At 41.7% G+C, this 22,761-nt stretch overlaps 1 protein-coding gene across 1 annotated transcript in view; it reads left to right on the forward strand.

Annotated features, from left to right (window-relative positions):
* The first annotated feature begins 3,589 nt into the window (after window positions 1–3,589).
* Window positions 3,590–22,761, forward strand: part of LOC137638532 (putative E3 ubiquitin-protein ligase UBR7) — a 55,515-nt gene continuing 36,343 nt past the window's right edge. The window contains 2 exon segments of the mRNA XM_068370660.1: window positions 3,590–3,838; window positions 17,098–17,234. Of these exon segments, the coding sequence (XP_068226761.1) occupies window positions 3,683–3,838; window positions 17,098–17,234 (293 nt within the window). The 5' untranslated portion in view covers window positions 3,590–3,682.

Below are 22,761 nucleotides of genomic sequence, written 5' to 3' on the forward strand. Positions count from 1 at the left end.
TTTCTGGGATAATATTTAGTGATTCTCAATACATATATTTATTTGAGCACCGAGAGAGGCTATTACCTTTACTAGATAATATTTATTTAGTTGTTTCCATGGTTTCTTAAATTATTTTACTTTCCTACTGCCATATCTTCGGTTTATTTCCATCCGTTTGAATAGCATTCATACCATAAAACCGTGGTTAAATTCTCAGATGTATCATTATTGTCATTTATGAAGAAAGAAAGTTGTGTATTATCCCCAAACAGCTTTAACATTACTTCATGTCTCTATAATACATTTTATAGACCAATAGTATAGAGAGAAAATGTGTTTGGGCCTAGTATTAGTATACTTCCCTAGGGTACCCATCTACCTAACGGTTCATATAATAAATAAGGAAATCAAATTCGTACACAAAAGTTTCTGTCAACCAAGTAATCTTTTAGATATTCAAAAGCTTCACCATCAATACCAGCGGATCGTAAATAATGTAGTAGCAATTCACGTACGATTGCGTCAAAAGTAGCACTAAAATCAAGTAAAATCAGGATGCCACATTTTTAATCATCTCGGTTCTTACCAACATTATTTTCTCTTTCTTCTCAAGTGCCCAGGTTTCTGTCTCATTTGATAGTACGGGCTTAATAACTGTCTGTCTTAATAATCTTAATTTTGAGTCTTAATGACATGTTCTTATCTAAAATAACTTCAGTTACGTCTCACCAGTTTCACCGCGCTTCTTCAACCTTCTATATCACGACTGCTTTGTCATTATATTCTTCTTCTGTATTATTGATCCAAAATAGTTAAACTCATTGTTCTGTTTAAGTACTTTACCATCTTCCACCTGAATGCTTACTTCATGTCCCACTCTACTACTACTAATCATTAGCTTTGTCTTTCCATTGATTACCTTGAATTCTTTCCTTTAAAGGACTGCTTTCCATGCTAAAAACCTTTCTTGTAGTTCTCCTGTGTCTGCTATAATCAGCCAACATTAGTTCCCACAATTCTTCATTATTCGTTAATTGTGATGGTAGTGTCCATAACGAGGAGGAACAGTTATGGACTCAGATTATATTTCTGATGGATGCAAACTTGGATTGTGGGCTATACTTATTTCACTCTTTATTTTAATGTTCATCCCACTGAAGCTTTGAAATTATTGCTCTGTATTCTTCTCTTCTAACATATATGACTTACAGCTCATAACTTTATTCATTCCCTCTCAGTCACCTCTTAGATAAAGCACATTGACTCAAGACTATAATAAAAATCGTCACTATGAAACTTGAATCATCTTTGTATCTCTTAGTCACATTCTTTTTATTTCATAGATTCTTCTGGAGTTCTTTGTCACTTATATCTTTTATTTTTTATTTAAGCCTTTGTTTTGTATATCACTTAACTTCTTCCATATTAATTTTGTACTTTTTTCACATCTCTGTCACACTTTCTCCAACGAAGTATTTATAGTTTACTTATTAAGCCTTTTACTTCCTCTTGTATTAACCCTCTTCTTTCTGATGTTGCTGTTGAGGTTAATTTTATAATAATAACCTTTTCTACTTGCTATATACATATTTCTGTCAATAACCCCCAAAATGGTTATTTGAATGTTGTTTTTGTATTCCTTTAACGATTTTGTATTGCATCCCCTCCAATCCATTTCCTATGATTTCCTCTCTTCGTGTTTTTACAATAGTAAAGAGAGTCGAGTTGGTCGCTGTTCTTATATATTTATCCTTATTGCACAAAACCAGCTCTCCAGCTTTTATTTTATGTTCATATTTCGTTATTTCACTCATCATAGATTACAATCTACCTTTCCCTTTTTGTGTACTTAGCTCAAGTTCATTTTTCTCACTATCAACCATTCCTCAGCAACTGTAGTCTGTTGCTCTTTGAGTTTCGCCATTTCTTACTTTCTCCTTTACCTATCTTATTTCAATTGAATTTGCCAAATTCTGCATAAAATATAAAGATAAACTATAACGTCCCAGATAACTTTCAATCATTTTCCTTTTTACAAAGATGAGATGCGCATCAAGAAGTTCATTTGACTCAGGTTCTCAAGCTGCCTCAGCTATGGGGTCTGTTTTTTTTTTTTTTATGTTTACTATAAGCATGATGAAGATTTACCTACATCAATATGGGACAGGATGGTCAATAAACCATAACCAGAATGACGAGGTAAAAGCATCATCTTCATGCGTTAATTCGGCATTTGAGGATTGATGCCATTCTTGCTTACAAAAGACATTTTTTTTTTACCGTTGCGTGTTTTGTTCATGATTTATAGTTTCAATGATGTATTTTTATTCTTTAAATACTAACTATATTTTTCTCTTTTATTGTGTGGTGAATTCTACAGAAAAGAACTAAGTTGACAGATGTTTAAAGAAACCTTGACCGTTTCTCCGTCCTTATTTTCTTATTTGTTGTGTACTCTATATAAGGTGTGGTCTATTGTTTTTTCATGAATTTCTTAATTATACGTTAAATTTAATTGCTGTTCCTAAAATATTAAGTAAATCTTATTCTTCAGTAACTGTAGAATTGGTAAAGGAAAAAAAATAATGTTTTAAGTATCGCCGTATTCAATGAAACAAAAGAATAGTTGTTCAGATGTTACGACATATTAATTATAAAAAGTGTATAATTTAATAAAAAAATAAGTATTATTTGCGTATACGATAAAATCCAATAAATCATTTGATGGAAACTGACATTCAAGAAGAAACTTTTGTGGCCACCGTCTGGGAAAACAAATTCAGATGTATCTCAGACATTATATGAGAAACTTGTAAGTAGGCTTCATTAATGTTGTATGTGTGTGAATGATTATTTGCGTAATTTTTCCTCTAGCACAGACAATCATTGTTTACGTCAGAGATCACTGGTTTGCATAATGTGTCATTGTTCGCTGATTTTCTGTTTGCAATGAGGTTCAATGATTCCTTTATGAGTATCTCGTTCATGACCATTTCACGAACACTCGGCTTCAGCAGATATCTGCCAAGAACATTTTACATTTACTAAAGGGCATGGTGAAAAATTAATATAATAATGAATATATCCTGGTTAAACCATACCTTACAACTTTCTTTAAATCAATAATGTAGGGTTTCTATATTTCCTTTCCTCTAAAAATACTTAACTGTTTACTAATTTTCTCTGCTTTTTAGCATTGCTGAAATTCATTGATAATCCACGAATAATGAAATATAGAGTGATCAAATAAAGCTGGAGTGTAAGTTTAAGACCTAGAAACCTAAAATATGACAATAAATAAAAAATATGTAAATTTCTATATGGTTTTATGGAATCTGTGTCACCTAAATGTGTTTGCTAGCAGGATTGCCAGGTTTTCTAAATGAGAAAAGGTCAGTTTCTAATCAACAGAGGCTTTAAAAGGTCAATCCATTAATAGAAAAAGGTCAAAAATATAGTATTTAAGGCTCGGCTTTTTTCATATTACTAAAGGCCAACCTATTTAAATACAAAAGGTCAAATTTGAGTTTTTTTTGGCCGGAAAAAAGGCCAAACTGGCAACTCTGTTTGCTAGCTATTTGCCGGATAAAACTCTTCGACAGCATCACACAAGAATAACAAACTGATTTGTTCGTTCGTACATCCATTTGAATCGCCGATTTCACTGACATCACAAATCACCCTATATTGAGGCTCGACAATGTCTGAGGCCGAAGGAAATGGGAAGGATTTAACAGACGAGGGAGAAGAGAAGGGCATAACTATGGTTGACGTTTTAAATGAGGAAGAAGAGAGAGAAATGGACGCAGCTGCCGTCTTGGGTGGTTCAGACGATACCAGCTGCACATACGATCTTGTAAGTCTGTAGCAGATCACGGTCAATTTTGTCATTTATCTCTGTATTTTCTTATAATTTGTTACAATGGAAAAGCAAAATCACTTTTATATGGTTAATATTCCATATTTTCATTTAATAATTGCATGTCTCCACATATTTCTTTCTGTGACCATCCTAGAACCCCGGTCATAGGCTCCCTAATATAGGTTAGTCAACTATATACTTCAAGATTCTAGGAATAATTCCTATGTCTATTAGAATCTGGTCGGGGTAGGAAATCTTATAGTTATAGTTAGAGTTCTCTTGCTTGAGGGTACACTCGGGCACACTGTTCTATCTAATTTCTCTTCCTCATGTTTTGTTAAAGTTTTTATAGTTTACATAGATATTTGTTTTATTATTACTCTTAAAATATTTATTTTTTCCTTGTTTCCTTTCCTCACTGGGCTATTTTCCCTGTTGGAGCCCCTGGGCTTATAGCATTCTGCTTTTCCAACTAGGGTTGTAGCTTAGCAATTAATAATAATAATAATAATAATGGGGCAAGTTGTACTGCATTACAGATTCTCATTTCGAACAGAAAATATATGTTTTACCTGTAGGAAATGACGTGATTTAACCAAATGTGACCTTCATTTCAACCGCCAACAAACCGAACAACCAGTTCGACTAACTTCAATTAGCCGAACTGGTTGTTGTTGTTGCGGATGATATGAAGGTGAAAACCGGTTAAATCACGTTATTTTCTATAAGAAAACATACATTTTTTTTTTAAAATGTTTAAATATAATGGCTCTTGTTCAAATTCCGTCCTCACTTCACTCATCAAGAACGTATGTACTGCGCACGCTAACATTAGCAATGTTACGCTGACATTGCTAATGTTAGGACTGCTACGCTAATATTAGCATGTGTATTTTAAAGCATTCTTCCATATATACTTTACACAATATATAAAAGGTACAAAACCCATCAAACCCACCTAACCTAACCTAGTAGTTCCCAGGTCACAACCCCTAGCCTGGGCAAGCCCCCGGACCCCCTTCCCAGGTCACAAACTTGTACTGGCAAGAGGTAATGTTGAGCTGCGCACGCTAAAAACATTTAAATTAAAGAAATTTATGACTTACTATTATGACCCTGACGACGAAACTTGTGGGTCACCGGGGTGTTGAGACTGTGACGTCTTGACTTCTATGAACGGCACTTGGGACACTGTAAACGTTAGGGTATTACATTATGTGATTTAAGGAAATTATCAACATATAAAATGACATATAAAAAAATTCCCATGAAATTTAGCAAATGCTTTTAAGTATGGAATAGAGTCCTTTCAATACACATCATCAAACTTCCGGTCCGCCATCTTGGAGGACAAACAAAGACGTGTTCAGTGAATAGCTATGGTTGAACTGTTGAATATTTAGCCATCTCATCACATTCACATTCACACAATGCCCAGTTTTTGCGCTATTGCTGGCTGTGGGAATCGAGGACAAGAGATGACAAGAGTTTCTACCGCATACCGGCAGTTATTCAGAATCAGGACAAAGATACAGAGGAATTATCTAAGCGCAGACGTGACTTGTGGTTGACCAAAATATCACGGGCTGATCTACGTGAATCCTCACTACCCTGGGCACGTATCTGTTCTGATCATTTCATATGAGGTCAGTCTCAGCTAGGCCCTAAAAGTATTATTATTCCTGTGTAAACATGCTATATCCAATCGCATGGGTGACTTCACAAGTATCATCGTCAGTTCAGTGTGTAGTGTGTTTGGGGCAGGGAGCATCTCAATTTTTAAACATCAAAGGGGCATCTCAGATTTTCAAAACAAAAATTAATAGCGCCCATATTGGCTATATTAACAAAGGCTACTTACCTAGGTCTCTATTTCGTCAAGGTGCTCATGCCTATATATAATTAAGTGTATATTTATATTTATTTCAATTTGTGTATTAAATTGTGCAGACATACAGGCCTATGTGATGAATAAACATTGATTATAAATAATAATATTATCTGAAAGCTGGTCTAACCCGAAGGGGTCTTCAGCTTATATATGAAACATTGAAAAAATAATTAAACTTGCGCATTTAATTGCAAGGAGGCAAAACGATCATCCAAGAGCATTACAATAGAGTTTGTCCATCATATGTTTATATGTATATAAGAAATTATAGCATTTGTAACCAAACACAAACACAATGGTTAGGCATGAACTGATAAAGATTTGACATTATAATGCAAAACTTTTACATACATTTTGACAATCAAAAATTATAATACACAAGGTTAGGCTAAATGATCAATATTAGCTTTATAATTATAAACACTTCATTGGCCCAGTGTTTATCTAATTTTGGACTTAAAAGCATTAAAGGGAAAAACAACAAATTCTGGAATCAGATTATTCAATGGAAATGTATTCCCACTCATGTTCTGGGTTGGCCGACAGTTCCAAGTAGTTCACCATATCAATGTATGAAATACTGGGAAAATCCTCAATATTTTGTCTGAATGAATTCTGCATCTGGTATGGATCTAGGCCATCAATTAGATCGAGTTTCTGCTTGTAAAAACGCTTATCATCACCCAACAATTGTTTGACAAAGTCGCTCTCATTGTCCATATTCGCTGTAGCAGCTGCCATGTTTTCACTTTTTATGTCCTCCAGCATGGCCCCCGGCGATTCCCAGTGACGTCGTTGAAAGGACTCTATACTGCAGCCTTTACAAGTTTTTATAACTTCCATCGTAAAATACGAAAAAAAACCTCACTTAAGAAATAAGAAAGACCTGACTAGGACAAAGGTTTCCACGGAAAAGGATTTGTTGGAAGGGGTATGAAGAGACCACTTGAAGAGATAAGGGAAGGGGGTAGGGAAATATTAACCGCCCCCCGTGCAAACTTTCTATACGGATGGGTTTGTGATTGGTTAACGGAAAAACAACAGATTCTAGAGAGTAAACATGAATGAACTAAATTGGAAAATTTGTTCAGAGCAAGTATTTATCTGAAATCGGGGCGTGGCAAGGTAATAACAAAATGTATAAAAGTAATATAGCAAGATAAAATGGAGTGTATGATAAATAATATTTAATGGGAATATAAAATGAGATGATTTTATTTTATAAGATATTGGATAATAAAACGAGTAATTCTTGGGTCAAACGTAATATGTATATGAGGGTATTACATAAAAGGAATGGTATAGTTGTACTGGATCAAGTCAAATACTTGAACCAAAACCGGGTGAAGTCGAATAGTTGAAGTTGGCGGGTAGAGAAGAAGAAATCCTATTGGTGGAGGCGGAGTTTATGCGCAGAAGGTCGAAACCTGCTATATACAAACGGACGAATGAGAGCGACTACAACCAACCCATAGAATGTCGACAAATAAATGAAAAACACTGCTAATGTTAGCATGTTACGCTAACATTGCTAATGTTAGATTGCGCAGCTCAGTATTACCATATTTTTTCATCGGTTTATTATACATCCAAGAAGGTAATGTATAGAGAAGAAAATGCTTGTTTTACCATTATATACCATTTCCCCAGTATGTTTTCCCCACTCAAAACCCCGAGTTCCCACTGGGGGTCCCCCTTTATCGTTGGATGTAGATATATATATATATATATTTCTGAAACTATTCATTTGCGACGGGAACAAGTGTCATTTTTGAAGAGAGCAGATCTTTTTCTATAGAAAAAAGTATTTTTTTCCCTAGGTTACATTGCCCTGTAATACAGACAATAATACCGTTATTAGTTATATTAATTTCCCGCAAAAATGTGGTCTGTTTGTTTGCGGTTGAAATGAAGGTCTAATTTGGTTAAATCGCATTATTTACTGCAGGAAAACATATATTTGTTCCGTAACCGAAATACAAACCACGCTATTTACAGAGGGTTTACCTTTTAGCGCAGCTGAAATGACGAGCCAATAGTTTTAACGAGGGTTAATTACCCCCGCGCTAGTTAGCGGGGGGTGGGGAAGGGTAGCTTGCTACCCCTCCCCCCTCCACACACCGGTGACTTACTTCACTTCACTTTTGGCTCGGCGGTGATCAAACGTGTCTGCTCATCGCCCTCGTGACAGCCTTTAATTTTCTGCTTTTTCTTTTTGGCGTGTGTGTTGGTTGGAAGTTGACCTTCAGTTATTTCTTTACAATGCGTACATGCCCTGGAGTTGCCGGTCGTCCTTGTGGGACTTTCATGTCGGACGTAAATACGGATCCGCACACCCTCTGCCCTCAATGTCGGGGCCGACGGTGTGACCAGGAGAACATGTGCCGTGAGTGCAGGGAGTGGTCTGCCTCCCAGTGGGAGAGGTTTGGCCGTCGGCGTAAGAAGAAGTCCAAGAGAGACCGTTCTCCTCCGGGGTTAGCCTTGAAGGAGGAAGGTTCTCGGGACTCTTCTTCCGCCACCCAAACCTCCTCCGAAGCTCCCCCTCGTCCGCCTCCTAAGGAGAGTCGGCCGAGTGGGAGCGCAGGCCCTTGTTCTGTTTCCCGACCTTCGGTGGGGGGAGAGGGCGTCGCCTCCCATAGCGAGGCGGTTCCCCCCTCCTCCTCCGGGGGAGGTTATTGATAATGCCTTATCCAGTGATGATCTTTTACAGATTTGGTCGTCCCTGGGGCTTAAGGGCTTGCCCTCCAGGGTCGCTCTTATTGACCTTGTCTCGTTGGGGGCTGCTGTTAAGCAGTCGCCGGCGGGTAGCAGAGGTGGACCCTCTGTCTATTGTCGACGTCGTGGTGACAGAGGCCTCCGACGTGGCTGGGCCTGCCGCCGCAGGTGCTGTTTCTGGTGATGGTGCTTAAGGCTCTCCTCCTTCCGTACATCCTTCGAAGGGGGAAGTGAGTCCTTCGGTCTCGGCTGCTGCTCAGCTTCCTTCTGAGGGAAGTGCTTTAACGGAGACTCCCCTTCGGAGGACCGATGGTCCCGACGATCTTCCCCGAAGCCGACTCCGCCGTAAGGCTCACCGTCCGCTACGCCACAAGAGCCTCCCTTCCCCTTACAGGGAGACTAAGAGGCGCCTTTTTGGGTCTTCATCCTCCGGGGGGGGACTCTCCTCGTCAGCCTCAACCTACAACTCCGCCCTCCTTGAACCTCTCTGCAGACCGCTCACCATCTCCTGCCAGATCTTCGCCTTCTGGAGAACTCGTCACCCGACGGGCAACTGTCCCTTCGGAGCTAAGGGATCCTTCCCTTACGCGAGCAGTGCTAGCGCACAAGCTCTCTCCTGCTCGCCAGCGCGCTCCTGATCTTCAGCGCTGTCCTGCTCGTCGACGATCTCCTGCTCGCCGACGCTCACCTGCTCGTCGGCTCTCTCCTGATGTTCGCCCCCCTCGCCAGCGCTCTCCTGCTCGTCAGCTCTCTTCCGAGCGTCAGCGCTCATTTGAGGACCATCGCCCTGCGGTCTCTGACCACCCTTTAGTTCCTGCTGAACTCCCTGCTCACCATCTGCCTGGTCCTGTGGCTACGCAACATCGTGCTGCGCGTGTCAAAAACACATGTTCGCCAACGCGCCAGCGATCTCCCAGTTCCTGCTCGTGAACGCGCCGTGCCACCTGTCCTTTCACATGACACGCGTCGACCTTCAGCTCGCCAGCGATCTCCAGCTCGCCAGCGATCACCTACGCGCCAGCGATTACCTCCTCACCAGCGTTCACCTGCTTGCCAGCGCGCACAGGCGATCTTAGTATCGCCTATTCAACAGCGACAACTAGCGCGCCAACGTTCTCCAACGCTCCTGAAGGAACATGGAGACTATCCAGCGTCTCCTCGCGGAGAGAGGCTTTTCGCAACAGGTTGCGGAGAGAATGTCTCGGCACCTGCGAAGGTCCTCTGAGGGAGTCTACCAAGCAAAGTGGAGAGAGTTTTGTGGTTGGTGTCGTGGAAGGGGTATCTCTCCACTCGATGCCACTATTCCAGCAATAGCAAACTTCCTCGTGTATCTGCGAGAAGAAATGCGCCTTTCTGTCTCGGCAGTGAAAGGCTATCGCTCAGCCTTAAGCTTGGCCTTCAGATTGAAGGGCGTGTATATTTCTTCATCGCTAGAACTCTCTTTACTCATATGTAGCTATGAGCTTACCTGCCCCCAGTCGGAAGTGAGACCCCCTCCTTGGAACGTGGTTCGAGTCCTCAGGTCTCTTAAGAGACCTCCCTTCGAGCCATTACGCCAGGCCTCCGATCGCCACCTGTCTTGGAAGACGGCTTTCCTACTCGCCTTGGCTTCGGCCAAGCGAGTTAGTGAACTTCATGGTCTCTCGTACGACATCGCCCATTCAAGGGGATGGGGGGAGGTAACGTTCAGGTTCGTCCCTGAGTTTGTGGCCAAGACTCAGAATCCTGGAGTGCCGGATCCTCGGTTCGACTCTTTCAGGATCGCGAGTCTCCGTTCTGTAACAAACGACCCAGACCAGCTGCTACTATGTCCAGTGAGGTGTCTGAGGCACTACTTGAAGAGAACGGCTGCAGTCCGTCCTCATGTGCGAGCTTTGTTTGTGAGCACAGGCAGGACAAGGAGGAAGGTCACCAGGAACACCATCTCAGCTTGGATTCGAAGGGTTATCCACCATGCCCTGAATCCTGACCCTCCTCCGTCACGTCGCCCTCGGGCCCACGATGTCAGGGGTATTGCTACATCCCTGGCCTTCAAGAGAAACTTCTCTGTGACGCAGGTACTTCAAGCTGGGGTCTGGAAGCGTCAAACGACCTTCACAGCCCACTACCTGCAAGACGTGACCCACAGGAGCCTCGATACGTTTTCTATCGGCCCTGTGGTGGCTGCACAACAGCTGGTCTAACCTCAGGCTCCTTTTTGGACAAGTAGCAGTAGGTTGAGGGCGTTGTTACCCGGCCTTAGTCTGCGTGAATGAAAGAGTATGTCTGACCCTTACTTCTTTCTTCATTCTCCCCTCTCTTGGGGAAGCAGCATCCTGGTCCTCGCATAGCTGACCTCGACCTCTGCAGGTAACCCATGCTACTTTGTGCTCCTAGTATTAAGCTTAATACTGTTGCGTCTCCCATACCCTGACGAGGTGGTATGGGGAACGTCCTATCCTAGAATTCCTATCTGAAGGTCTCAAGGTCAACTTCATAGGACGAGTCACACTCTCCTCCTCACACTGCTTATGTAGGCCACTCGTTCCTAGCGATGCTAGGAACTTGTGAGGTACAGGGGCTCCCTCTCTCTAGTGCTGCTCACTGAGGGATCGAGCCCCCGGGCAAGCCGAAGTCAGTAAGGCTGGGGACTTTCCACCCTTCCTAAGGGGTAAGTCACCCTCTGTAAATAGCGTGGTTTGTATTTCGGTTACGGAACAAATGACAAATTCGAAGATAATTTGTATTTTTCCTAACCATACAAACCTTAGCTATTTACACATATGTGCCCGCCATCCCTGACCCCCAAGTCAAGTCCTACCTCTAAGTGAAGTGAAGCAAGTCACCGGTGTGTGGAGGGGGGAGGGGTAGCAAGCTACCCTTCCCCACCCCCCGCTAACTAGCGCGGGGGTAATTAACCCTCGTTAAAACTATTGGCTCGTCATTTCAGCTGCGCTATAAGGTAAACCCTCTGTAAATAGCTAAGGTTTGTATGGTTAGGAAAAATACAAATTATCTTCGAATTTGTCATTTTCTGTTCAAAATGATAACCTGTAAAACAGTAAAACTTTACCTTAATTTCCCGTAAAAATGTGAATCATAGGCGCCTAACCCAATTTAATCTGGCTTTATGCCAACCATTGCTCTTGCCCCCTAGAGCAGACTTTCTCATTTTTGCGTTTCCATCACCTTTTTAGCTTCTACTTAAGGCCTTACTAACCTTATTTATAAATTCAGGGTCATTTGGTTGACAACTACCAGTGCACGAGAGGTTGTGTCAAATGCAATACAGTATATAAAATGGAAGAAAATATTATTTTCTTATGTATAAACAAGTATAATTTACTAAGTGGGTGAAACATTAGGTAATAGAAATCATAACTACCTATTTCCTATGTGATTAGTAACATTCAGAAACCACTGATAAAGCGTAAAGACTGGATAACGACAATTGCTAGCATACATTTCAAATGATCTAATGTCTAAACCTAACCTAACCTATGGTGTTATATCCATCTTGGTTGCAGTAGAGAGTTTTCTCCCATTTTATATTTCTGACCTAACTTGATTTAAAGCGTGAATTTCAGGTGTACGTCCTAACTTGGTGTAGGCTGCCGTGTTGCAATCACTCGGAGGTCAGGGTCCCACCTGACTTTCAAGTGTTGAATTTCAGAGTAAAAGATAGCAATGCTTCCAAACCCAATATACAATGCTCTGTCTTTTTGTGCTTAACTTACATTGTGAATTATACTTGTTGATGCAAATGCAAATAATGTTTTCTTCCTGTTTATAGAATGCATTTGACACTTTTTCTTCAATGGACAGACTTTTGTCAACCAAATGACCTAGAATTTATAGATAAGTTAGTCATTGCTTACATTTTGTAGAAAAGTAGGCATTCTTTATTATTATGGTTACCATGCAGTTCTAAAGAACCCAATTTATACTACATTATTTGAGGTTTAATTTTTGTAAAACTAGTTAAAGGATTGATCAGTCTTATTGTAACATAAGGCCTAGATTGTTCATGTCTAATGAAGATATGTTTATAAGGTAAATATATGATATTTTAATTTTTAGCCAAATACTTAAACCATATGTTTTTCCTACTCACTCTCTTGTGCTTTATTAATTTTTTAACATGAATATTGATGCAAACTACCCATTCGTGAGTTTCCCTACCCCTCCCCCCATATGAAAACAATTATGGGGGATACCAGTGAGAAACCAGGGTTTGAGTGGAGAAACGCCAAAAATGAGTGATTTGCAGCAATAATAACGGTCAGAAATGCATAATGGACATAGGATAACTAATTAGAAAGATGAAAGGTTCATGCAAGTGACTATAAATTTAAGTATCATAATTACTTTCAATTTGTGTCACGTCCCTCAGATGGTTTTTGCTCTGCCGTGGAGTGCTTCCTTTGCAAATAAATATAATGTCAGAGCTCCTCTGTTCGACTAGGAGGTACATGGATGTGCTGCGCATGTCATCCCCGTGGGTCACTACTAGAATATCATAATTACAGTACCTATAATTTTTATCGTTCCTCAAATAATTTTTGTTCCGCTGTTCAGTACTGTACCGTGTTCAGTAATCTCACTGCTCCTCTGTTTTGGCGGGAAATCCACCAATTTGCATGCCAATCATGTGGGTTATTATTTTGGGATATATTTTACTTTCATATGAGCAACAATATCTGTATGCTGAACAGAGATCGTTTTCACCATAATTACTGCACTGATATAGATGAAATTACATTAAATTTGGAAATAGATTGTACTCCCCTTTTGGACACGTCTTCATGATGGTAGTCATACTGAAACTGAAGGGGAGGGGGGGGGGAAAGAATGTCTGTTGTATACTACATCCGGGAACTTGTGCATAAATATTTGGAAGCTCTTACTTGCTTAAAATAACCAGATAATAGATATGTCATACAAAAAACGGAACAGCTGGCAAAAGCAAATGCAAATACTGTAAGTAATACGCAGTAACACATCATGTCTCCTGAAAGTAAACAATGGACTTGGACAATGAAAAGGTGTTCACCAGTTATATACGTAAGTTATGCTTCAATCCTCTTAAATCACACTGAGAAAATGTTGCCCGTGTGCACGCGCTGTGGGATGTGTGTGCTTCATGCATTTGAGATGGATTGCAATTTAAACTGGTGCATGAACTGACCTATCCCAGTCTCTACTGACCCTGCAGTACGTAGTAGCATGCATAGCAAATGCTCCCTCCCCCCCACGTACCTCACAGGAGCATTCCTCCCTTTGAGTTACCAGGTGCACGCTTCAACTTTTTGCGCGTGCTACACAGACGTGCCTCACCTCTTTGTGCGCCACCTGGACGCGCCTGACAAATTTGCATGCAACCCAGATGTGCCTTACTGGCACGCACACAAGCTGTCAGGGGTTAGGAATAGGCGAGTTACCACATGTGCGCCTTAACCTTTCGCATGTGCTACCATCCAGATGCCCCTTGACATTGCTGACAGAAATTGAGAAGCACGGTTCTCACAGGAATCTGTGTCAGCGAGTAACATGTCTCGACACACACGCAGGGATGGCTGTATGTACTGTACACCTAAGTGTGTTGACTCAAGAGCACACTTCTAGTTTGAGCCACCTGTTTCCCCCAGACAATCCCTTCTCTTCTGAGCCTGTTGTGGTAGCCAGCGTGCGCTATCTCCTGCTCGCCACACTGGTGTGCAGTCAGTCCATAAGTGGTTGGAACAGGTGGGCTACTTTGCATGATTACTGTATCATCTGTGCGTACGCATAGATTAACTCGTCTCTTCACCAGCCAACCCTTTCTATCCTGAACCTGCTGTGGTAGCGCTCTTAAACGCACACTAACCACAGCACGCCTCACTGGGGCGCACACAGTTCTGTTAGGGGTTTGGAACAAGTGGGTTATCATATAAGCCCCACACAAATGCACCTCAACACTAGGCAAAGCTCATCACCTATATGCACTTCACCGCTTCGAGAGTCACATAGATGCATGTCAACAAAATGCGCCTCACTATGCTGCTTATTTCCTAGAAGCTCTCACAGGATCCAAGATGTGCCCCTACAGCATGCGCGACGAGGATGGAGCGTAATGGAGAATCCTTTTCAAGAGGAAACCATACGCATTCGAGAGGTAGAGTGTGCACCCCTCTACATGCGTGTTTTTGTACCACATTCATAATTATGAGTTGCAGGTCTATCCAGTAGATCTTGCCAACTGTGGAAGCGTTAGCTTTTTTGCCCGTTTACTCATCAAGTTGACCCTTGTCCGGGAACTCATCACGGTTTGAGATCACCCATAGAATGTTCTTCTGGTGGTAATTATTGATTGTCCCCAATCAAATTTGGTTCAACCTCATGCCCCTCTCTCCTTGGAATCTAAGAGTTCCTGATAGGGAAGTCTTCAGTCTCCTTTGGAATATATTTAGTTCAGATCCCGAGTTCCATGACACCTCGGAGAATAGGAGGTTTTCAGCTAACCCCTGCCTCCTTTTCTCGAAGGGCTCAAGCTTGAGAGAAAGTAGGATCTTCATTCAGAACTGAAGAACAGATCTTTTCATAGACCAGAAGGGATTCTTGAGCTTCCGGATTTATCATGATTCTGGATCCAGACCTGATTCTAGAAGGGGTACTGTGTACACCCCTTATTGTCCTCAATCTTCCCCAAGTAGAGAGGAACATGAGATGTATTTCTATCCCTACACTGCCCCACACAGCTGGTTTGCTGTTCCCAATAAGAGAGACATTCCTTCTGGAATGTGTGTGTGTGTGAAATTACATGCACACGTTCGAGTAACGCAAATGAGTGATGATATCAGGCGGACTCTTGTGAAGCACTCATCTTCCCAGATTCACAGAGTAGAGCTGGTGAAGAATTGTGCTGGATTGCATCTTCACAGTACAGTATGTAGCCTGTAGTTGATGCCTTTGAAAGGGGAAAATTGCTGTACGAGTGTCTATTCATACCTTGGGTTCCACAAGAAGAGATTCGAGGAGTGGAACAGCCTTCAACAAAGGTTAATAACAAGTTGCCAAAGGAGTTGTCGTCATCTTTGGGACGGAATAAAGCTTCATCATTAAAGAACTTTAAGAATTTACAAAATATACTCTTCTTCATGACAAGAGTTGGCTCCCCCTTCATTCTCCACATGCTCCCTCAACTCCTCCATCGGTCCAAGGCTGAGTTTGTCATCCCCGGTAACTCCTCCATATTCCCATCCAAACATGAGATGGAATTGGACCCACCAACACTGGGTAGGTCAATAAATCTATCACAAAGGTGTATGCCTTCCCGGGACAGGGATGAGCGAGAAGTGGAACAGGGTAGATTGCCAAAGGATCGTAATCGCCCTTTGAGGGTGTCTAAAAGTTCCCGTTCCCCTGGCGTGATTTTCGTACTTTCCTCATTCTCAGACACATAGTCATTTAACTGATGTTATTCACACTGCCGGTCAAAAGAAAAAGGAGTCGCTGCCCTATCTCTTTCCCGATTGGACAATTAGTCCTGGAACACTGATCGATAGAAGTTTTATAAGTCACTCCAACTGTTTCTTCTCATGTGTGAAAGACTGAGGTGCCCAATCCTTTTCTGAGGATGAAGAAAGAATGAATAAATGAATGATTATTAGTTATCTGGTATCATAACATCAATGGTCATCGATAATGCGACAGCGAGATATCACTCTACTTGACTTTCTCCTCATCTGTTTGCATTTGCAGATTGAGGGCATTTGGATCTTGATCAGTGCAAGCTGGCACAACTTCTTTTGTTGCATTGAATAAAAGCACCTAGCGCTGTATATACAGTAGATATTGTTATTGGTGTTGTTCATGTTAAGCTTGTAGTAATTATTATTTTGATTATCATGGATGTCATGCTGCAACTGTGGTTTGAGAAGCATAATGTTACAAGCCCATGGACCCTAATAGGGAAGTTACCTGTTATGGAAAAAGAAACTGAAAAGTAAAGAATGAACTATAATGGGGGAAATATCAAGGAAAAACTAGTACGGTAAACATCCAAGTAATATAAATCAAATGAATAACTGGTAAATTGCAAAATGAGACTTGTATTAACCTACACAGTACAAAAAGCATTTGCACCAGTTCTGAACTTTTAAAGTTCCACCAATTTAACTAAAGTACATGATGGGGAAGTTCATTCCATAGTAAAGTGTCAGTGTGATTTAAACTTCTGGAATACTGTGTGGTACGAAAAGGCAAGGGAAAAATAATTGCATATCTATTACTATGTGGTGGATATTAGACTCTGGGAAGATCCAAATGCAAAGAATGATCAACATTAAGGAATTTTCCTTACTTTGAGCACAATGAGCTAAATGAAAAATTATGGTAGAGATTACCGCAAGGAGTGGGAATAAGGGGTTTCATATGCCACCAGTTTTTTGTCAGCTGCTGATGGTGAAAAAGGAAATATAGTAATTTTTATAATTGTTTTTAGGATAGACAGGTCTATATGAATTTTGAAACTTTGGTAATGTACAGTATATGGATGGTGATTTTATATGAAAAATTGAAATTTTTTCATAAAAACATTGCTTTCAATAAAGTTTTATTTTATGAATGTTTGATAGTAAATGAAATTTACTTTTCAATGGTTTTAAGCTACTCTATATTTTTTTCTCAGGGTTATGTGAAACGTCAAGCGCTTTATGCATGCGTAACATGTTGCCCAGCTGATAGTGGACGTGTAGCCGGTGTTTGTCTAGCTTGCAGCTATCACTGTCATGGAGATCATGAACTCATTGAACTGTATACTAAGAGGTATGTTTTCAGGATGAAAAATCATTTGATTATTATTGTACTCCCGTATACTTCTGTTTTCAACAGATTATAGCTCTTCTTTTTAGGTTCATTTATTTTTACCTGGATTTAAATTAATACTGCCAAAGGTTGGTCTTCTGACTTTCTAAAATTAATTTTATTAAGCTAGGGGTAGGAATGTGAATGGAAGGAAGGAACTTTTAGCTGGGTTGATAGCTAAGCCTTAGATAAACCTTATGCATTATTGCCATAAATTGTGATGAATAGATTTAATAGTTACTTCTGTACTGGTCTGATTAAAGGTTGAGTGTCCTTTTTACTGGTAGGATTTTGTTTGGATCCCAACAAGTAACTTTTCTGACAAATTGAACTTCTGTAGTGTTTATCCTTAATGGGATTAATCTATGATTGCTTTTTTTTTTTCTCTTATTTGTTATTGTATTTTTTTTTGTGAGATTATTGCAGAAATTGAAGAAAATATAAGTGAAAAAAAAATGAAAATAATCTCAAGTTGGCATTTAAAAATTTACACAAGGTAAAATGAGAAGAATAAAACATCTTTATGCCGTATATTACTTAAGGATTAAAATAAAATTGAGAAAATGTGAGGTAAATGAGAGAGAAGACCCAGTGTTAAAAGTGTTAAAAGTATACTTTATCTGAATAGTCAGCTTCGCTTTTCATATGTAATGTAAAGGATGTAAAACATTTATATGACCTTGATAACTCTGCACCAGTGAGCTTTGGTCTCTCCTGGTTATTAGGTGAGTCAGCCAAAATTCCTTTGAAATTGCTGAATACCTACACTATTAATACCAGAAATACACTATCAATACCAGAAATTCATGGAAATACAACCCATCTCCAGAGAAGTATTTGAAAAAGTTAAATAAAGTAGAGTCTCTCTCTCTCTCTCTCTCTCTCTCTCTCTCTCTCTCTCTCTCTCTCTCTCTCTCTCTCTCTCTCTCTCTCTCTCTCTCTTTTATTTCGAATTGCAGCGTACCTTTTGTATTGATTAAGCAAAATTGAAATTGTAAAGGTGGCATGACATCTAAATACAGTACAACTATACTTTGTCAAATAATCGATAGCATATCATAAAGCTGGGATTTTAAATGAGCTGATTTTTGGATGAGCACAATTAGTTTCAGAGATATATCCTAGAAACTGATTGTGCTTAGGTACTTGAAACCATTAGCATTTTTATAGGTAAGATTACAGTAATGGCCTAAACAATGGTATTAAATACTCGTACTAAAGGTAAGGAGGTGTATGTTGCGTTTATGGATCTGGAGAAAGCATATGATAGAGTTGATAGGGAAGCAATGTGGAATGTGATGAGGTTATATGGAGTTGATGGAAGGTTGTTGCAAGCAGTGAAAAGTTTCTACAAAGGTAGTAAAGCATGTGTTAGAATAGGAAATGAAGTGAGCGATTGGTTTCCGGTGAGAGTGGGGCTGAGACAGGGATGTGTGATGTCACCGTGGTTGTTTAACTTGTATGTTGATGGAGTGGTGAGAGAGGTGAATGCTCGAGTGCTTGGACGAGGATTAAAACTGGTAGGCGAGAATGATCATGAATGGGAGGTAAATCAGTTGTTGTTTGCGGATGATACTGTACTGGTAGCAGACACAGAAGAGAAGCTTGACCGACTAGTGACAGAATTTGGAAGGGTGTGTGAGAGAAGGAAGTTGAGAGTTAATGTGGGTAAGAGTAAGGTTATGAGATGTACGAGAAGGGAAGGTGGTGCAAGGTTGAATGTCATGTTGAATGGAGAGTTACTTGAGGAGGTGGATCAGTTTAAGTACTTGGGGTCTGTTGTTGCAGCAAATGGTGGAGTGGAAGCAGATGTACGTCAGAGAGTCAATGAAGGTTGCAAAGTGATGGGGGCAGTTAAGGGAGTAGTAAAAAATAGAGGGTTGGGCATGAATGTAAAGAGAGTTCTATATGAGAAAGTGATTGTACCAACTGTGATGTATGGATCGGAGTTGTGGGGAATGAAAGTGATGGAGAGACAGAAATTGAATGTGTTTGAGATGAAGTGTCTGATGAGTATGGCTGGTGTATCTCGAGTAGATAGGGTTAGGAACGAAGTGGTGAGGGTGAGAACGGGTGTAAGAAATGAGTTAGCGGCTAGAGTGGATATGAATGTGTTGAGGTGGTTTGGAAATGTTGAGAGAATGGAAAATGGCTGTCTGCTAAAGAAGGTGATGAATGCAAGAGTTGATGGGAGAAGTACAAGAGGAAGGCCAAGGTTTGGGTGGATGGATGGTGTGAAGAAAGCTCTGGGTGATAGGAGGATAGATGTGAGAGAGGCAAGAGAGCGTGCTAGAAATAGGAATGAATGGCGAGCGATTGTGACGCAGTTCCGGTAGGCCCTGCTGCTTCCTCCGGTGCCTTAGATGACCGCGGAGGTAGCAGCAGTAGGGGACTCAGCAGTATGAAGCTTCATCTGTGGTGGAATTGTGGGAGGTTGGGCTGTGGCACCCTAGCAGTACCAGCTGAACTCGGCTGAGTCCCTGGTTAGGCTGGAGGAACGTAGAGAGTAGAGGTCCCCTTTTTTGTTTTGTTTCTTGTTGATGTCGGCTACCCCCCAAAATTGGGGGAAGTGCCTTTGGTATATGTATGTATGTATGTACTAAAGTGTTGGGCATGTGGCAGTAGGCAGTATTAAAAAAACTCTGAAATTCATAGGGATTCGTGGATCCTAACTCTAGTGGTGAAAAGAATTAATAGTACAGTATTTGGTTTGATTTTCATAACTCTCAATGAAAAATGGTAAATATTCAATTTTTATTTTTCTTGGATTTTGAAAGCTGGAAATAAAAACAAACCTGCCTAGTTTTTTTATTGATTTTTATATGAAGTTAGTTTTGATATTGTGTAGTGTAAAGGCAAACCAAACCTATCTTTTGTCAATATTTAAAAGATAATGCTCTGTATTGTTAAAAAAGGCTACATAATTTATACATAAATGTATTAGTATTTATACAGTAATAAAAATCTTTGTTTTCAATATTAAACTTACCCGATAATCATGTAGCTGTCAACTCCGTTGCCCGACAGAATTCTATGGAGGGATACGCCAGCTATCACAATACTAGAAGGGGGTGTACTTACCAGCGCCACCTGTGGCCAGGTACTCAATCATTTGTTGTTGACACCTCCTCAATTATTCCTCTGTCGTGCTTCCGGCTAGACGTTCTGGGATACGCTTATGGTCTTCGAGTTTATTCACGGATATTTGGTGAAGTATTCTCTCAGATTAACGGCTGTCGCTTTACTGGAATCCTTCTTATATTAGCTAGATAGCTTTTATATAATACTGATATAACGGTTAACGAATTTTGCTTGTTTTTGGATCACCCTTTGGCTAACTCTTTGAATACAAGATGTCTGACATTTCGCAAGCCCCCTCCCATAGACGATGTAGGTCTTGCAATAGGCGTATTCCGAAGGCCTCGGTAGATCCTCACACCGCTTGTTCTGACTGTAGGGACAGGCCCTGTCTATTAGAAAATCGATGTGAGGAATGCGCCGGACTTTCGGAATTGGAATTTGTCCGTCTTTTAAAATATTCATCTAAGTTAGAGAGAGGTAGAGTTAGGAGGAGTTCTTCTCACTCTTCTATGTTTTCCTCACCTCATGATCCCCTACCTTGTCCTATCCCTGTAGTGGCTACCCCCGAACCTACTGTGTGCCCTCCGCCTGATATGTCAGTTGTTTTGCGTGCTATTCAGGCTTTAGGCGATAAAGTAGAATTAGTGGTAAGTGACCATAAGTCTCTGATGGCCGAAGTTAAAGAACTGAAGGTCAAGAGTGCAGTGGGTGGAGTTAGTGCCAGTGCTGTGACGAGTGCTAGTGTCGGTGCAGTGCCAAGTGCTAGTGGTGCCAGTGTGGTGCGTGAGGATTTTTCTGTGCGAGCCAGTCGTCCTCCCAGTCCGGGACCTCTTGCAAGCTCCCATGCCCAGGGGAGAAGCAATGTCGAAGGGCTTAAGGGTTCGACAGGCCTTGTTAGGCGCACAGAACTATCCTCGGTGGTTGCGGGCGTGTCTTCCTTAGACCGTCACTCCCACCTGCAGACGATTGAGCCCGTCTTATTCTCGTCCGCTGATCAACTAGCAGGGAAGAAACGTTGGTCTCAGGTCTCGAGACCGCTTAAACGTAGAGTCCAGTCCGCGAGTGCTCAGCCAGGTTGCAGTCATTGGCTCAGCTCTGACTCGCCTCAGTCATCTGTCGACTGTACTCCGCCCAAGAGGAGTAAGGTTCTGCCAAAACAGAGCCCGACTGTTAAGACTTTACCTCAGTCTGTTATCGTTTCTGCCGATCCCAAGTGGACCCTGCTTCAGTCCATGCAAGCTCAGCTTTCGGACTTGATGCGTGAGTGTCGGGCTGAGAGTGTTGCACCTCCTCCTCCGCCTACACTCCCTCCGCCTGTTCTCGCTCCGCCTGTGCTCGCCCCGCCTGCACTTGCTCCGCCTGGTCGCAGCACCATCTGCCAGGCGTACGATGTTGAGCCACTTTCGGAGTTCGCTGTTCCCAGTGGTGTTCAGCCTCAGCCTTCTTTAAGGCAACCCTTGCTTTGGGATCAGGAGAGTTATTCCACTCTTCCTCCGCCTCCCCTTGCTGCTCCACCAGTGGTGCAACTCTCGGTTGGGGTACAACAACCTCTCCCCTCCGTGAGTCTGTCTGCTCAGCCATCGCTGCAGCGAGCTCAACCCTCCTCAAGGCAAGCTCCTCTACACCCTGGACTTGCGCCTCAGGAGCCTCAGCTTGCGAGAACTTTACCTTGTTCTGCGCAGCCTCAACCTCATCATGCTCCGCTCATCTCACAGGAACAGGAACGGACTACTCCGCCTCCGTCCTCCGCTCAGCTTGTGCAATCCTTGGGTTCAACCTCTCTTGCTAGGAGTCAACCTCCTTCACCCATGCGCCTGCCTTCTGCTTCGTCTGTTGTTCAGCCTTTGCAGTCTGAGCCTCAGGTTTTCCCTCAACAGTTACTGGAAGAGGAAACCACTGTTATTGTTCCTACCCGTTCTGACTCTGCGGTTCAGCATTCTGGTCCGATCGCTTCGCTACCCTCTGCTGATGAGGTGTCGGATGATGAGGAGGCACACCTTGATCCCTCATCAGACGTGGACGAATCTAAGCTCTCTCCACCGTCGATTGATTTTCGTAAGGTCTTGGCTCTACTCAGGGAGATTTACCCAGACCACTTCGTCTCTGCTATTCCCCGCTCTCCACCATCTGAGTTTTCGCTGGGCGTACAACAAGCTAAGTCCAACTATACTAAGCTTGTCCTAGCTAGATCCTCCAAGAGGGCTTTAAGGATCTTAGGGGAGTGGCTGCAGTCTAAACAACACCTTGGCAAGACTTCCTTCATGTTCCCTCCAACGAAGCTCGCTTCGAAAGCTAGCGTTTGGTATGCCACAGGGGAAGCACCAGGCTTAGGAGTACCTGCCTCTGCCCAGGCTGACTTCTCAAGTCTGGTGGACTCGCCTCGGAGAACTGCTATGAGACGCTCGAA

This window comes from Palaemon carinicauda, chromosome 3 (genome assembly GCF_036898095.1).
Source record: "Palaemon carinicauda isolate YSFRI2023 chromosome 3, ASM3689809v2, whole genome shotgun sequence".
Taxonomy (NCBI): Eukaryota; Metazoa; Arthropoda; class Malacostraca; order Decapoda; family Palaemonidae; genus Palaemon; species Palaemon carinicauda.